The 18,865-nt window shown below is 35.1% G+C and overlaps 1 protein-coding gene across 6 annotated transcripts in view; it reads left to right on the top strand.

Annotated features, from left to right (window-relative positions):
- Nucleotides 1-18,865, top strand: part of HERC4 (HECT and RLD domain containing E3 ubiquitin protein ligase 4) — a 131,309-nt gene that overhangs the window by 76,506 nt on the left and 35,938 nt on the right. For 5 of the 6 annotated variants that reach the window (XM_046027439.1, XM_046027437.1, XM_046027438.1 and 2 more), the window contains exons 14-15: nt 574-746; nt 12,138-12,257. In XM_046027439.1, coding sequence (XP_045883395.1) covers nt 574-746; nt 12,138-12,257 — 293 coding nt within the window. Of the gene's footprint in view, nt 1-573; nt 747-1,253; nt 1,359-12,137; nt 12,259-18,865 lie in introns of those variants that run through there. The other variant, XR_006821272.1, reaches the window with a different exon arrangement.

Here is an 18,865-nt window from a genome sequence, read left to right as displayed (position 1 = left end):
TTCACAATATTTCAACTTTGTTAGGTTGAAAGATAAAACTTGAAAAGATCCCTAAATATTGGAACTTTAGCATGTTTAAAAATTAACATTCTGATTTTTCAAAGCACTTTTTTTTAAAGGTGTGGTGCGGGGTTTTTTTTTTTAGTTTATTATTTTTAGTGATCTGTACATCCAAAATGGGTCTCAAACTCCTGACCCTGAGATCAAAAGTCCCATGCTCCTCCTGTTGAGCTAGCCAGGTACCCACCCTGTAAGTCCTTTTTAATAACTGATTTTAATATTAGGTATAGTATTAAGTTTTTAATATAATTTAGGAAGCCACAAAAAGAATTCAGAAGACCTTTTGTACTTTATTTTTGCTTCTGAGAGCTTTCAGAACAGTAATCTTTGAGAGCAGGATGATGTCTATGAACTCTAGAAATGTTACATAAAATACTGTGTTATATGGATCTTCCTGGGATTTTGAGAGGGTTGAGAGTACTGCTTTTAGAAGAAAAGTCTTGTATGATTTTGAAAATTGTGATTCTTTTTTAAAAAATTCATTTTCTTTGTATGTTCACCCTTTAATAACAGAAAACTGGTGGTCAGTACTTGAACCTCCGCTGTTCCTCAAGATTGTAGAACTTTTTAAGGAAGTTGTGGTACATCTTTTGAAACTCTACAAGATCGGCATCCCCCCTTCTGAAAGAAGAATTTTCAACAATTTCCTTCATACTGCATTAAAGGTTTTAGAAATACTGCATAGGGTATGTCCAGTAGTTCTTTTATTTTCCTCTTTCCTCATTGCTGCCTAATAGATTGATGATGTTTATTTTAACATTAATATTATAGATTTAGGTTAGTTTAAGAGATACAGATTACAGATATTTAGAAAAGTTAACTAAATTTTTCTTTAAAAAAATAATACATACTTTGGAGCTTTGGTCTTAATTGACTTTGTTAGGCATTTGTAGATAACTTGTCTGTAGTTGGGCAGAACAATAGCATACTAATGAATTAGAAATCTCCTTACATTTCTTTGTGAAGAACATAATTAGTTTAAATATGATTTTTGTCATTTATAAGTGGTTATTATATGAGAGATTGCATCCTGGTTGTGATTATGAATATTTAAACTCAAGTTCTTTTGTTATTGGGTACTAATGGTTTCAATCAAAGTAGAATATTCCATTTGAAACAAATAACTAACTTGAAATTGGAACCATATATAATTCATTAATTTGCCTATTGTTCTTTCCTGCCCTTCTTCCCAGTGTAAGAAATAGTACCCTTTACACTTGTAGCAGTTCAAAGTTACATGAAGAAGTAGAGTCTCAGCTGTTTGATTAAAGATGGATTTGAGACATCCCTGACAGCTGGTAGGTATATCTCTGTTATGCCATTTGGTATTCTTGAGAAGCTACTTTGGGAGACATGACCTAAGGGAGAAGCATATGTTTCTTATCTCTAGAATGACTAAAAAACCCACTGGAACCTTTAATCTTTAGTTTCCTCTCCTTAATAGCTTCTTTAGCATTTTCAGACCCTTCTTGCCTAGTACTAAGATAAATATTAAGGGATAAAAGAGATAATCCTTCTTACTCTTTTAGTGAAGTTCCTGGGTATTTCCTCAGTTAAACTTCTTGAATTTACTTTTTTCTTTGGTATTGAGTATGTTCAGGATTCCTAGTAATTCTCTTACTATAATTGAAGAGATGATTGCCATTTCTTTCCATGGGAAAACAAGTCATTCTTTTTCCTTTCCCAGAATAAGGCTTTCTTGCAGCATTTTAGGGTTAATTGAATTCTGCAGTAAACTTCTATTAAAATCCTCTGTCTTCATAGGATGAGTTTTTGCTTTTCTGTGTGCCTTTTGTCTAGGATTCAAGAGATTAATTAGATTTTTTTTTCTTTCCTCTGGACTCTGTTTTACTGTTACTTCAGTGAATCATCCTTTGTCAGCTGTACCCTATTGCCAAATAATTATTCACTCTCTTCTTTATCTGTTTATCTTTATTACTTCTTTAAAAAAAAAATTGGTTTCTTTAGCTATGTCTTTACCACAAGTTAAAGGGAAGGTGGGAGAAGGAAGAGAAATTGAACTTTTTTTTAATAATTGAAGACTGAACTTGAGCAAGTAACTTAAGTTCTTTGCCTAGTTTAGAAGCCTCAACTTGTACTGAGGTAGAACCCTATGGGACTCCATCTCCAGAGACTTTTTTGATGGAGCAATGCTAGAAACTAGGATCCCGTGTTCTTGCTGGCTAAAAGGGAAGAGGAAATAATTTTAACACTGGCCAAGATTAGAACGTCCCTTCTACATTAATTCATGTGAGCACTTTACATATATTCTTCATTTAACTTTTTAAACTCTGTAGTTTATAAAACCCCTTAATCTAAATGTCAAAAGTCATAAACCAATAAATAAGAGAATCGAAATACAAATACAGATCTGCTTCCAAAGTCCCTGCCATTTCTTCTTTTTTTTTTTTTAATTTCTTTTCAGCATAACAGTGTTCAGTGTTTTTGCACCACATCCAGTGCTCCATGCAATACGTGCCCTCACTAATACCCACCACCTTGTTCCCCCAACCTCCCACCCCCCACCCCTTCTAGACCCTCAGGTTTTTCAGAGTCCATAGTCTCTCATGGTTCATCTCCCCTTCCAATTTCCCTCCTCTCCATCTCCCCATGTCCTCCATGTTCTTTGTTATGCTCCACAAATAAGTGAAACCATATAATAACTGACTCTCTCTGCTTGACTTATTTCACTCAGCATAATCTCTTCCAGTCCCGTCCATGTTGCTACAAAAGTACTTCTCTTTTGGTTTGGTAATAGAACATGTTTAGAAAGGGGTTTGCTTTTATTTTATGCCCCTAGATCTAGAGGTTCATACTTACATAATCGCAGGTAGCATTTTATTGTTAAAAGACTATTTTTGCTGCTTCCTATCGGTGTGGTTTTGAACAAGCCTTTTCCTTTATCATATATGTAAATGGAGAATTATCTATAAAATAAGGATTAAAATACTGGCCTGAAAGTTTCCCACAATTAATGTATTATTCAAATTATATAATATATGTAATTATTCTACTTTCATAAGGCAATGATTTTGTTACCACCACCACCACCATTTGGGAAATGGCTACTTTCAATTTGATTTATTGGGTTATGAGGAAACTGGGTTGTTGTTTGAAGTTGTTACACTCAAAAGCAGAATGATAATGGTATTAATGTCTGAAGCATTAATGTTTGAAGCATCTCTTACTGGGAGTCTTTAGGGCAATCACTTATCTTTCTCCTCCTCTTACTTTGAAGAAAACTTTCCTTGGTCCTAATCTGCCACAAATAGATAGTTGTGGATATTATCATCAAGGATGATTCATTTTCATTTTTAGTGAAACCCAAGTTGCTTATCAGAAACTTGTATTTTCAAAAACACCTTCTCTCTGACAACTGTGTTTATATTCCTTCTCTTTGCTCCATGGTTGAAAATTAGAAGTTTCCTCAAATAGTTGCCTTCTTGACCTACTGGTCAAGGATTAGGAACTAGATCAGGAACTAGAGAATTGGACTGTGTTTACTAATCATTTCAGGATATGTGGATGACTGGTTCCTCCCTTATGTCATGTCCTTTCAAAAGCTTTTAAGTTAAAAATCATTCCCAGTGTTCCAAATGGTATTATAAGAAAGGTAGCTCTGGTACTTGCTGTCAGGAATGGATATATTACCAAATAAATGAGTTTATTGGCAAGTCATTCAATTATTTAGTAGTTTTTGAGTTTTGACACAGTACATTGTAGAGATACTGATACACCTAAAGAGAAGACTGACTTGGCATCTCTAGCCCAATTGCTACATATCATGGTAATCTTCTAAATCAGTGATTTTCAAATTTTTTTTGTTGTTGTTAAGGAACACTTAAATAAACCAAACAGATAAGGCATACATATATACTTAACATATACCACCTCTGAACTGAGGTTAATGAACCAGAATACTAAACAGTAATGAAAAGTGAAATAGAAGTGTTGTGATTAAACATACATAGATTTTATTTTGTGTATTTTAGGCCATAATACTACTGTATAGGTTGTTTTAAACTTGGGATTTCTTCTTTTTTATTCATTTCACAAATGTTTATTGAGAGCCTACTATGTTATCATTGTATTAGACATTAGGGATGCAGTTATAAAGAAAAGATGTGATTTCTGCCCTTGCTGAGATTGTAAATATAGAACAGTATAGACATACAAATAAATAAACATTTGTTATAAAGCATGGTAAGTGCTAGATTGAGGAATATAAAGGGTGCTATGAAAACACATAAGAGGGCTCATAACTCTGAAGAATAAAGGAAGGCTTCCTGGAGAAAATAATGTCAATGTTATCTGCCATACAAATGTGTGTGTGTGTGTGTGTGTATATATTTTTTTTAGACTGTTGATTTTATACGTAAATATATGCAGGTCTTTTAGATCAGTCTTCTTGTTTAATTTCCCTGTTTTTATTAGAAGCAGTATTAACTGATTTTCTCTTTAGTTAAATCATTGTGACTGAATTAAGTATCAGCCATAATTTCCCCCAGTGTAAATTTGATATTTGTCTATTTTGAGCCAAAACTGGTTTCTGAATTGTTTTTTATTCTTGCATAGCACTTCTTTTCAAAAACATCTATCTGTAGGATATACAAACTGCAAACATTGGTTGCTATTGGTGAAGGAAACTACAATTTATCTTTTAAAATCTAAAATATTTAAGATAAAAATATATATTGGTCAGTGAGATGTGAGTCATTTTATATAGGACTCAGTAAATTTTAGGGTCCAATGTGATTAAAAGTTGGTGTGTATGTTTATAAACAAATATTGGCAGGGAAAAGGCAAAGAGTTTTTTGTGTAAGTATTGTGTATGTTTTATTTTTTAGTAGAAAGATCTTCACTAAAGATACTAGGACAAGGGCCTGCAGATTTTACCTGTAAAGATAGTAGTATTTTACGCCTTGCAAGCCATATGATTTCTCTTGAAATTACTCAACTCTCAAAAAAAAAAAAAAAGTTCTCAACTCTGCTGCAGATAGTATGTAAATGGAGGGACATGGCTCCTTTCCAGTAAAACTTTATTTACAAAATCAGTCTGAGGGCAGGATTTGGCTCATAGCATTATATATATAGTTTGCTGACCGCTGCTCTAGGATGAGGGTTTTGATCGCCATATATAAACTAAGTATCTTTATTTTGTTTGAAAGCCAGAAATAACAGTTTTACTCTGGTCAGTTTTTCCCAAATGTGTATCCTGACCACAGATAAAAATTTAATCAAACAGTGAAAAAAAGACTCAGAGTGCTTTTGTCACCAAATAGAGGGATTAAAAGTATCAACTTTGAAAATGACAGCAGCAGCATTTTCTTTTAAAGATTGTTTATTTATCTGAGAGAGTGCACATGCATGTGCTTGCACATGTCAGGGACATGGGGGGCAAGAAAAAGAGAATCTCAGGCTGACTCCCCATTGAATGTGGAGCCCAATGCAGAACTTGATGCCATGACCCTGAGATCATGACCTAAGCTGAAATCAAGAGTCAGATGTGAATGCAGTATTATTAACATATGCTTCTTAAACTGGGTTATTTTTTCTCTTAAGAGGAGGCCACAGGATCAAGCATTGGTTATACTTGGTGACTATTTATTTATTTAAAAATTTTTTTAGTTTATTTATTGGGGTGTCTGGGTGGCTCAGTTGGTTAAGTGGCTGCCTTTTCTCTGGTCATGATCCCAGCGTCCTGGGATTGAGCCCCACATTGGGCTTCCTACTCAGCAGGAGCCTGCTTCTCCCTCTGCCTGACACTCTCCCTGCTTGTGCTTGCTCTCCCCCCTACCCCTTGTCAAATAAATAAATAAAATCTTAAGAAGGAAATAATAAAACGAAGTTTATTTTTAACGTAATCAATGCAACCAATGTGGGGCTCAGACTCATGACCTCAAGATCAAAAGCCACATGCTCTTCTGACTGAGCCAGTCAGGCACCCCTTAATTACAGTTTTAAACGTTAATACAAAGTATGTTTTTGTATATATTCTAAATATATGTTGCACACATTTATCTATGCAAGTAGTCATTCATATGTATTCATATATATATGAACATATACTGAGGAATAAAATTGTCATATAGTGAGTTAAGGTGTTTTTTTTGTTTTTAAGATTTTATTTATTTATATGACAGAGAGCAGAGAGATCACAAGTAGGCAGAGAGACAGGCAGAGAGAGAAGAGGAAGCAGGCTCCCTGCCAAGCAGAGAGCCTGATGCGGGGCTCGATCCCAGGACCCTGAGATCATGACCTGAGCCGAAGGCAGAGGCTTAACCCACTGAGCCACCCAGGCGCCCCAAGGTGTTGTTTTTTTTTTTAAGATTTTATCAGAGAGAGTGTGCATGTGTGCACAGGGAAGGACAAAGGAAGAGAATTTCAAGCAGACTCCCCACTAACTCTGGAGCACCACATGGGCTCCCATCTCACAACCCTGAGATCATGACCTGAGTTGAAATCAACAGTCAGTGCTTAACCGACTGAGCAACCTAGGTGCCCTCAGAATGCATGTGTATTAAAAAAATAAAGAGTACAGGGAAGTTGGTTAAGTGTATTCCTTTAGCTGAGGTCATGATTCCAGGGTTCTGGGGATCAAGTCCCACATAGGGTTCCTTGCTCAGTGGGAAGCCTGTTTTTCCCACTGCCTGCCACTCCTTTGCTTGTGCGCTCTCTCTCTCTCTGACAAATAAATAAGTAAAATCTTAAAAAAAAAAAAAAAAAAGCGCATGTCTGTAACAGAGGTCTGTGTTAGATTTCTGGCTCTTAGCTCTGTGACCTTGGTTAAGATTCTTGAACTCTAAGCCTTAGTATATTCATCTGTGATAATAATAGTGTCTGTGTCAGGGTTGTTTTAAAGATTAAATGAGGTAATGTGCATGGCGTCTACTCAGTGGTCCATAATGATAGCTATTATTATTTTATTTGTGGAACATAACATCTGAGGGGTTTTAAGGTAAAATTTGCATTTCAGTGAAAGTGTGAAGTGTCATTAGAAGCACAAACTACGTGTGTGTGTGTGTGTGTGTGTGTGTGTGTGTGTGTGTGTATTTCTAATTTTATTTGTCCATTCGTCTTGTGGCTATAGGGCACCTGTTTGGACATAAGTACTGTCTCATACCTCTACTTAATGATTTCTTTTTTTCCTTTTTGAATGTTGTTTAGTTGGTTTAGTTTTTTTTTTTTTTTAATTATAAGCACCTACCTTTGTTACATTTTGTAGGATGTTTAGCAAGTTTTATTTAGTTTGTGTGTAGATCAGATTGGTTTTCGGGTTTTTTTTTTTTTTTGATGTCTTATTTTCTTCCCCTAAATGTGCCATCTTTCCTAGTGGTCTGTATTTGACCTTTTTTGTTTTACTTTCTACCTCTCTCTCAGCTCCTGCCACAGTTTTGTCTCCTTTAAGGAAAATGTTCTCAGTTATGTGTTTTAGGCAAACCTTTCTCTTGCCATCATTTTAAAATAAAAAATGACTTAATACCAAATTTCTTGCCTTCCCAGCTGTCCTTTCCTACCAGAACTGTCTTCTTTTCCTGACTTATATGTGTTTGTGTTACACATATAAAACTGTGTTTTCACATATTGTGAAAATACAGTTCGTATTTTCAGTTCCTCATGCTTGAATTTTGAAGTTGGTTTTGACTCTTGTCGATATCAGTTAGCTACCACAGCCTCTGCATTCTTTCTTATTATCTAGAAATCTTGAATCTTTAATATCTTGATTTATTTCCTCCACCAGCCTCTGTACTTACTTTTGACTGTATTTCACACCATCAACAGAAAATTTTAATAAAATGCCATTCTTATTCTATCATTTATTGACTCGAAAACCTAATTTTCCTATGAAATTTTTCTCTTTTAGTTCATGCTCTTCTCTTTGCCTAAAATTTTCTTCCTCAGACTTTGTTTTAAAATACTTTTCAAAAATAAATAAATAAATAAATAAAATACTTTTCACTTACTTTAATCTTCAATTTTTATTTTGAATATCTTTATATACAAACATTGAAAGACAAACGAAATAGATACATACCCTCCATTCTAGATTCAGTAATTATTAACATGCTGTCACATTTGCTTTTCCATATATGTGTGTGTATGTGCTGCCGAAGCGAGCACCATATATGTGTGTGTATATACTTTTTTCTTGTTGTTTGAAAGTAAATCCTGATGCCACCTCAGCATTCTTCTTCTTGGGCATTTTCCTATATAACAGCAAAACTATTATTTTTTTTATGGAAATTAATTGTAATTCTGTAATATTATCTACCTGACTATCCAGGCATATTCAAATTTCTTCTGTTGTGCCAAAAATATTTTTGTATTGCTGCTTTTTAAAAAACTAGAGTTGAGTCAAATTTCTTTTTTCCTTCTACTTCTTATTCTTTTTTTTTCCCCATTTATTGAGTCTTATTAGTCTTTTACTGTTTGTGAACAAAGTATATATCTTTATGTATTTGGGTCTCTATTTTCTGTCAGCAGTCTTTTGCAGTTCTGAGGTCTTAAACATCTTTTGTTAAATTTATTCCTAAATATTTTGTTGTTACTGTAAATGAATTTAATTTTTTTATTTTCCAGTTGTTTCTTGGTAGTATGGAGAAATTCAGTTGTGTTTTGTGTATTGGTCTTATTCCCTGTGACCTTGGTAGATTAATTTATTAGTTTCAGTAATTCTCTTACAGATTTCATTTGGATTTTTTATGTACACAAAAGCATGTTATATTCTTCCCTTATTGACTAATAATACTTACCAACAATATTGACTATTAATGGTTGTAGTTGTAGAAGACATCCTTCCCTAGTTCCTGATCTTAAAAAGAAAGCAGTCAGGGGCGCCTGGGTGGCTCAGTGGTTTAAGCCGCTGCCTTCGGCTCAGGTCATGATCTCAGGGTCCTGGGATCGAGTCCCGCATCGGGCTCTCTGCTCGACGGGGAGCCTGCTTCCCTCTCACTCTCTCTGCCTGCCTCTCTGCCTACTTGTATCTCTCTCTGTCAAATAAATAAATAAAATCTTAAAAAAAAAAAAAAAAAAAGCAGTCAGTAGTGTTTTGTGTTTTTTAGGTGGGCTTTATCTGTTCAAAGAAGTCCCCATCTATTCCTGTTTTGCTCTGAGTATTTATTATGAAGAGTTGCTGAATTTTGTTAGATGCTTTTTTGTGCATCTGTGGAGATGAACAAGCCATTTTTTTCTTTTCTGACTTTTTTTCTGAAACATAGTGAAATTCATTAATATTTGAATGATACACCAACCTTGCATTCCTGGGATACCACTTGGGCATTATATGTTATACTTTATATATATTATTGGGCTTAATTTGCTAATATTTTATTGAAGGTTTTAGGTCTGTATTCATGAAGGATGTTGATCTGATCATTTTTTTCTTGTATTGTCATCAACTTCTAGTATCAAGGTTACTCTAACTTCATAAAATGAATTAAGAAATAATCCCTCATTCTCTCTTTTCTGAGTTTAAGATTGGTATTATTTCTTCGTTAAGTGTTAGATAGAATTCATCAAACTATCTTAGTCTGGAATTTTCTTTTGGGAAATTTAAAATTTCTGGCATTCTGATTTTTCTTTGGAAGTATCTTTCAATCTTTGGGTTTCAGACTACTTGATTATCTTACGGCTTTAGCTCTTTGATGGATTCAAGATACATTTTTGGGTAATTTAGAGGTATTGACCGGATAGACTGCAGTGTGCTAGAATTTTCCAAATATCTTAGTTACTGACTTGTCGTTTAATTCCATTGTGGTCAGAGAACATACTTCGTTATACCTTGGATTCTTTAATTTTTTTTTAAAGATTTTATTTATTTATTTGATAGACAGAGATCACAAGTAGTCAGAGAGGCAGGCAGGGAGAGAGGAGGAAGCAGGCTCCCTGCTGAGCAGAGAGCCTGATGTGGGGCTCAATCCCAGGACCCTGAGATCACGACCGGAGCCGAAGGCAGAGGCTTTAACCCACTGAGCCATCCAGGTGCCCCACCTTGGATTCTTTTAAATGTATTTGTTAAGACTTGTTTTGTGGCCCAGGATATTTTATTTTAGTATTTTAGTGAACATTCTATGTACAGTTGTTGGGTGGAATATTCTATTATGGTGAATTCAGGATGGTTGAAATTGTTCAGATCTTTGGTGCTTGGTGGTTTTTTCTTTTTCTTTTTCTTTTTCTTTTTTTTCCTATCAGTTACCAAGAGAGGGGTATTAAAATTAGCAACAAATTCTGTCAGTCCTCCCTTCGTCTGTTTTCGATAGATCTATTTTCGAAGCACTGGTAATTTGGAATTGTTATATGACTTCTTGATAAATCAGTCCTTTTATCGTTATGCCTATCAAATGTGCATTTTTTTCTCCAGAAATGCTTGTCTTAAAGTCTGCTTTAAGAGTAGCCTCCCAAGTTGCTGCTTTCTGCTGGGTTGTATTCCCGCCCCCCCCCCAACCCTCACCGCCCAAGTCTCACCTTGTGCCCTCAAAGTTTGAGAGGTTAGCCAAAGTGGGGTGCCTGGGTGGCTCAGTCAATTAAGCGACTGCCTTTGGCTGAAGTCATGATCCCAGGGTCTTGGGATCAAGTCCCAAGTAGAGTTGAGCTCCCTTTCCCTCTACCCCTCCCCCTGCTGGCACTACTTGCTTACTTGCTTGGTCTCTCTCCCTCAAATAAATAAAAATGCATTTAAAAAAAAAAACAAAAAAACAAAAGATGTGGGGGTACTTTGCATGCTAGTTTTATAGCTTCACCCTCTGGATTCCTTTCTGGGATTCTTCTCCCTCATTGGCTGCCTCACTTTGTAACATTTGCCTCTTCTGTCTGGTAAAACTGCTGCTTTGTGTTTGAGGTTTTACCCCCTTAACCTGACGCTGATTTGTAAGTACTCCCTTGGGCCAAAATGTGTATCACCCATGCTTCTTTCAAAGATTGTGCCTTCCTGTTTCTGCTTGCTTTTGGTTGATCTCCAGTGTTTTCGGATTGTCGGAGTTACATATATTATCCAGAGTTTATAATTGTTGTTGTCAGGAGGTTAGTCTGACATAAAGAGCTCTGCTGTATCCAGCACCAGAACCCTTGTATGTCTCTCTTAATTTATAACAACCCCCACTTTTTTATCGCATTCCCTTAACTGTTTGTAGATTCCTGGCCAGTCTTCTTATGAAAGTCCTACAATCAGAATATTTTATTATTTCCTTATTGTGATACTTAATTTGGTCCTCTATCTCTTGGATTACCTATGAACTGGAATTTAGGTTGAGACTTGATTAGATTCGGGTTAAATGTTTTTCTGCTTCATATATGATGCCTGTACTTCTATTTTGCATTATCATCAGGAGCATTATATTTGTCTCAGTATCAGTGGTGATTGATTTGATCACTCAGTCATAGTGCTCTTCACTGCAAGGATTTGTAATTAGTGAGTAATTTTTAGGGTGGTAATTTGCCCTCTCTTCATTTTTTTTGTGCCCTACCCAAATATCACCTCTTAGTTTTATTCAGATGACAGTACAGAGTTAACACTTAACAAGCATTAGCTATTCTTTTCTTTTCTTTTTAATATTTTATTTATTTGACAGAAATCACAGCCAGGCAGAGAGGCAGGCAGAGAGAGAGGAGGAAGCAGGCTCCCTGCAGAGCAGAGCCCGATGTGGGGCTCGATCGCAGGACCCTGGGATCATGACCTGAGCTGAAGGCAGAGGCTTTAACTCACTGAGCCACCCAGGCGCCCCAAGCATTAGCTATTCTTATTATTACTTAATTCCTATTTCCCAGGCAGAAGTTCTTAGAGATTCTAGTTTTTCTATACCATGTATACTTTAATGGTACATATCTCATGTGGTGGTAACAGAAGTATCTTTCTTTTTTTAGTAGATTTTGAGGTACTACATGCATATATTCCGTCTTAGACCTCTTTATGTTTCACATAGCACTTAACTAACATTTTGCATATAGTAGATACTCAGTAAAATTTTTTTATAGAAAGGCAAAATTAGCTAAGAAATCTCAAGACTTTTTCTATTTAAACATTTTAAATCTCTTTATTAGGTACTGGTTAAACTTAATGATAATTATACTTTTTTTTGTAGGTAAATGAGAAATCGGGACAGATTATACAGTATGATAAATTTTACATACATGAAGTACAAGAATTAATAGACATAAGGAATGATTATATCAACTGGGTCCAACAGCAGGCCTATGGAATGGTATGTTTCCTATTGCATCTTATGATTTCATCTTTATGTATCATTTATTCTCAGAAAAGAAACAATTGCTTGTTTTTGAAACACCAGAGTTTTTTCAGAGCTTTTATTCAGATCTTATTTTTGAAATAAAAACACATTGGGAAGGGATAGCTACTTACTCTGCAGTATTTATAAGTAGACATTCCGCTCTTATACCAAAGCCCAGCCAAACTAAAGAAAAACGCAAATATGACACAGATTCTTAACTTTCACTTATTTTTCTTGAGGTTGCCTCTAAATTCTCTCATGTTGAGAATATTGGAGTCCCTGATACTGGAGCTCTAGGAATGTATTACTGTTGTGAAATTAGTGCCTCAGAATTATCAGAAGAGAGTTGTAGGACCATTGGTTCTAGTTTCCCCACTTTCATAAGTTCTTAATTTTCAGAGTTTTGACCTAAACCCCCATGTGTACATACCCCTTCCCATGTGGCTAAATTTCTAATAACTAGATACTTCATGTCGCATTAAAATAATAGCAGTCTTATAAAGCTTCATTTAGACACACAGAACTTTAATATAGAAGTGAGTAGGCAGATCTAAAACAGATTTGCTGCTAACCATTATAGTATACTTGAGGCCAACTTTTTTCCCCGTGAAGTAGGTAATTTAAGCAATGTGTCTGTAGCAGTTGTAGAAGGCTGAGTAGCCTTTCATGGCTTGCTAGGCACCAGCTGCAAGTTCCTTGTGGATAGGCACTCTATGATTTTATTCACCAGTACTTCTAATAGTGTCTGGAATAAGTGTAGTAGGCACCAAACATATATAGTAGTTTTAGAATCTCAGTGTGATTAGTGCATGCTCATTTTGGAATACTCTTAATCTGTAGAAATCAGGTCACTTCTAGAACATCTTTTGCTTCACTAGGTATATGCATCTTGATTAGGGGAGAGACTTGTTGATCCCCCTCACCCCAAGAATCATTGTAGGTCAAATTTGTAGCCTTTCAATAGATTTAGGTCTACTCATTTGCTCATTTAACAAATACTGAGAATATTGAGAACCTGCAGTGACAGGCATCAATTTAGGTATTGGATATACATGAGAAACCAGACGGATAAGGGCCATGTTCTTATGTAGTTCATAATCTGGTGGGAAAGATGGACAGTAATCCAGTAAAGCAAATATATTAGCTAATAATTTGCAGTCTATCGAGAACTAAAATAAAAGAAAGACTGTGGTTGATTTCTTGCAATTGAGTAATCAATCTGTCTGATGAGTCCTGTCTGATGAAATATGAGCTATAATCTAAGTGACAAAAAGCAACCACATAAGATCAAACCAAAGAGGATTTCAAGAAAAAAATGAATATCCAGTAAAAGACCTTAGGTGAGAACAAGCTTGACATGTTTGAAGGATAGGAAGAGGCCAGTATGTCTAAAATATGGAAGTTGAAAGAGTTTTGGGAAAGGATCAGAGAAATGGACAGGCACCAAATCATGGAGGGTTTAGTAAATTAGGATCAAGAACTTGGATTTTATCTGAAGTGTTATGGTAAGCCATGGCGCGGGGTGGGGCGTGGTGTCAGTATCCTGACTTTGCATATAAGCCCAGACAAAGCAATGTAGGGTACCCTAGGTCTTTGAGCAGTGTTTTTGAAACTGGAGTGATACATGGACCCCTTTTAAAGTAAAACAATTTCTAAGAAGTCCAGCATTCACTTACATTATGATCATCTTATTTAAATATATACAAACACTACACTAGTTCTAAACTCTGGCTGCTTAGATTTTATTTTATTTTTTTTTATTTTATTTTTTTTTTAAGATTTTACTTATTTATTTGACAGAGAAAGATCACAAGCAGGCAGAGAGGCAGGCAGAGAGAGAGGAGGAAGCAGGCTCCCTGCTGAGCAGAGAGCCCGATGCGGGACTCGATCCCAGGACCCTGAGATCATGACCTGAGCCGAAGGCAGCGGCTCAACCCACTGAGCCACCCAGGCGCCCTGGCTGCTTAGATTTTAAAAGAACTCTGAAACCATAACAGATTTATATAAGTAAGACTACAGATTTAAAAACTCAAGTTAATATTAGTGTGGAGGATACTTGTTTTGATGATCTGGAATCTCACCTCACAGCCTAAATATGATGAGAAAGTAGTGTATAACATAAGAGCACCTGGATTCAAATCCCAGCTTACAGAGAGTAAAAGCTTAGCATTTACTCTCTCTGTGTCCTTGGAGAAATGATTAATTCTTTTTCTGTATATTAGAGATAACAGTACCTACCTTTTATAGTTACTGAGAAGATTAATTGGTATGATCCATATAAAGGGCTTAGGGCACTTTATATGGATCATACCAATGATTGGCACATAGTTCTTGGCACATAGTTAAGTCCTGGTAAAATAATGGCTGTTGCTGGCTGCCTATACACAGGCTTTGAGGTGTCTAATGTTACCTTGCTGTCTTTATTTGAACTACAGTGAAACATTTGCTTTTAGAATGAGATGTCATATTCATTTGGCCCTCACTTACAAAGCACATCATTTCTGTATGAAGTCCTAGACACAGAGATGCTTCCTGTTTGGCACCAGTGTGATTACATTTACTACCATTGCAACTCTTGGAGTTTCATTGTAATACTGGGATTATAAATGGATTATCCTAATTTTAGATTTTTTTAATCAATTTTTTAAAATACTGGTATTAAAAACACCAAAATTACAAATTCTCCCAGAGCAGTCATAGACCCCTAAAATTATATTCTCCAGGGATCTGCAAGCCTAGTTTGAGAAACATTGTCTTAGAGAGTCATATCCTCCTGTCTCACTATGAAAAGATACTTTGCCATCTGAATTTATATCTAGTATGTAGGTCATAAACTACTTGTATTCTGAGCAAGTAGGACAAATGCCAGTCTAATAGCATTTTTTAGTTTGTAGTAATCTTGGTGTTATGTGGAAAAGTTGTGGTTTGAATGTTTACTTTTAAGTTTGGCAGGCCTGTATCCAAGCTTCTTTTGGTATATAGCTGTGGTGATATCAAATTGAATTTCCTTAGGAGCTATTTCAGCTCTGCTGTTTTCTGCTAAGGGGGAGGCAGTAGAAGAGTACCTTCCAATTTCCAGGCTTTTCTTCTTTGCTTCTCATTCTCTCCAGATTATATGTTTGCTATACTTGATGATTGCCCTCTGTTAGTCTACTCTTTCAACAATATGCTTTTCCTTTCTCTTCATTTGTAGACAGAATGAGAGAAAGCTTGTTCTTTAACTTGCGTAGTGAGTTTAATATCACATCTTAGAAATCAAAATGTAGAACCTGTGATTTGGGTTCTTCTAATCTACCTCTGGGAATAGAAAGCTGTCATTTACTTTGAAAGAAAGTCTTTGTGCAACTCTTACATAGTTCATTAATTTATGTTATAACATTGGATTTCACAAACTTCTTTCTTTCAGAGAGTTCAGAGCACTTTCACATTTCACATTTACACATAACTCTAAGGACTTTTTTTCCTGGGGCTTTTTAATAAAATTCATGCTTACATTACTAGTCTTAATTCTAGGCTGAACTATCACATTAACACTCTAAGTGAAAGATTTTAAAGAATCCATCCTAAAGATAATCACATGCTATTTTGTGATGATATGTATGTGTATATACATAAGTATACATATACATGTGTATATACACATACTACACACATACATGTATATGTACATACACGTATACCACTATTAAATAAGAGTTATAGTCTTGAAATAATTCCATTGCTTCAGTGTGGAAGCTTAAGTCTTTGATAAAATGTAATTACTATGAATTACAAGGAATATTTGTCCTTAGGTATTATTTATTTACCCTGTTTTTTTTTTTATTTACCCTGTTTTAAATACTGCAAGGAAATTATTTTACCTGTATTTTATTTGTCTTCATGCAATAATCTTTTGAGTTATTTTTTCTTCCATTTCTTTTCTTTCCCAGTCAAGGATTTTAAGAATCTAGCAGATACACACTTCCTTGATCCCTAAGCATTAAAAACTAATTCTGTGAAGTTCTTTGCTTTTCCTATAGAGTCCTTTTATATGGCTGATACTTCTGACTTTACTTCATCCCCTTTCATTTTCCCATCCCTTTTTACCTCTTTCTTTTTACTTGTTTTTATAAAGTTTTTGCTTGTTCCTATGTAAGTTTCTCTGTTTTTTTTTTTTTTTTTTTTTCACGATTCTGATTTTGGTGTATGAAACTTTTGAATTCCTTTTGTTTTTTCTCTATTTTTTCCCTCTACAGTTAATCTCTTGGCAAAGTAAAATGGCACATGGGTTCTCTTTCTCTTCTGCTGTTTGATTTTTCTCCACTTTCTAGGTACTATTCTTAGTTGTGTATTTCCTTACCTTCTTTTAACTTTGCTTAAGTTGAAAATACTTTAGTAGTTGCTCCTAAACTCTGCTCTTTTTTCTTCCCTTTCTTAAACTTCTAGTTACTGTGCATACATATCATCAATATTTATTTAGTAAAAATTGACTGGTTTAGAATGAAGTATAGAAAGGCATATGCTGGGTCTGCTAGTTTGAATTACTGTACGTTTCATGTTACGCATTTTTTAAAAATACATACTCATTTATTTCTAGAACTATATAGCTATGTAAGGCATGTCAGATATAAGTAGATACTAGTGAAAATACTTGGTGAAGTTTTTAGTCTTCGATGCTACATTACATATATTTTTTTAAAGATTTTTAAAATTTTTATTTATTTATTTGACAGAGAGAGATCACAAGTAGGCAGAGAGGCAGGCAGAGAGAGAGGAGGAAGCAGGCTCCCCGCCAAGCAGAGAGCCCATGCAAGGCTCAATCCCAAGACCCTGAGATCGTGACCTGAGCCGAAGACAGAGGCTTAACCAACTGAGCCACCCAGGCGCCCCCTACATTATATATATATAAAGTCACAAGTCTTATTTATTTGATATTAGTTGTACTGTATCTATAAATCATCACTATTTGTTCTATGGCGTTAAAGTTGTACTTTACCTATGTTCAGTGCTGAGGTAGCAGTGTGACATGTTCACCAGCAAACTAGAAAGACTGATATGACAGTTGGGGAGAACCAGCTTAGCTTGGGAAAGATACATCAGTACTTTCTAGGTTTGAGTTTTGTTCTCATTTAATAAAAAGAAAAGTACATTTGTGCTCCCTTGCAACTGTAATACTTCCTACAAAAGGTCATCCTTGCTTTTTAAAGCTCCCTTGTTATTTTTAATGGCATTAATATTTTGTTGACTGACTTCTTCAATTAACTCCTTATGCACTGGATTACCAAATTATGTTTACACATTTCCACTTCCTTCATGTTTTAGAAGTTATCCCATTTCTATCTAGTTACCAAGACCTTTCATTTTTACTGGAATTACTTCATTAACTTCAGTATCCCCTCTTTATGCCCTTTTAGAGTAATCCTGTGTTATGTCATTATATCAAGATGACACCAGCAATGGTATAATGTTTTGCCATTAGTAATTTGTCAAAACTAAAATGTGCCAAGGAGCTCCATCTTCTTGTCTATAACAGGAACCATCATTAAACATTGGTATTAAAACCATCCTTAGTGAGGTCTGTTTTAGACCATGAGAACCTGACTTTTGAACATTGCTTCAAGCCTTTCTCACTCCAGCTTCTAGGACATTGAGTAACTAAAATTAGGCAAGCCTTGACCCATTTTTAGGACTCCCGTCTAAAAACAGCCAACAACTAGTGCTTGAGGATGTAGATTTGGAGCCAATAGTAGGTCACACACTGAATGATATGTCATATTTTTAGCAATAGACTTTTAATTGACCTCACATGTTTTATGATAGCCTGTCTCCAGCCCCCACTTGACTTTGTTTTCCTTTTAAAATTCTCTTAGAAATACTACTTTGACTGAATCAGGTTTGCAACTAATGTAACAACTATCTTGCAACTCCTATTTCCCAGAAGAATTCATCCATTGCTCTTTTAAGCATTTACCTTTTTTTCTTTTTGCATTTACCTTTTTAAAGGTTTGAGCTTTTGTATAAGATCCTTAACCCTTAAATTGAAATTGCTAATAATGATCTTAACCTGTTTTACCCTTTGATGCTGCTCTCCTAGACAGTCATTCTACTTGATATCTAAAAGCCTCTCTTTTCTCAAGTTTTCCATATGTCCCATTATTTCCTATATTCTTTTCAGCTTACAGTCAAACTTAGATTCTGCTTTAGTGTGGTTTAGTAACACCATAAATTCTAACAATCTTATTGACTTCCCCAGTGCATAATGATAGGCATAGCACCTTTATCTGTTTACATGTAGCAATAAAAAAAGTGCATTTATATTGTTTTATTATTTACTTAAGAAAAAAAAATTAATCTCCCATGATATAAACTGTCTTGGTATCTAGTGTATCAAGCAGGCTATAGGTAGTCAGAAAATATTGAAAGGTTTTTTCTTTGCTTGTGGACTTTCATAGTAATAATAGCACAGTTAAAATGTCCCACAGATAAACTATAAAAGAATGTCACATGTTCCTTTTAAGTTGGTTTCAAATTAAACTGAGTGTAATCTAAAAGGCTTTCTCTGCAGTACAGCTTCTAAATATGTTCTTGTTAACGCTGCCAGT

The sequence above is a fragment of the Meles meles genome, chromosome 13 (genome assembly GCF_922984935.1).
Source record: "Meles meles chromosome 13, mMelMel3.1 paternal haplotype, whole genome shotgun sequence".
Taxonomy (NCBI): Eukaryota; Metazoa; Chordata; class Mammalia; order Carnivora; family Mustelidae; genus Meles; species Meles meles.
This window is presented reverse-complemented; position numbering and strand designations above follow the sequence as displayed.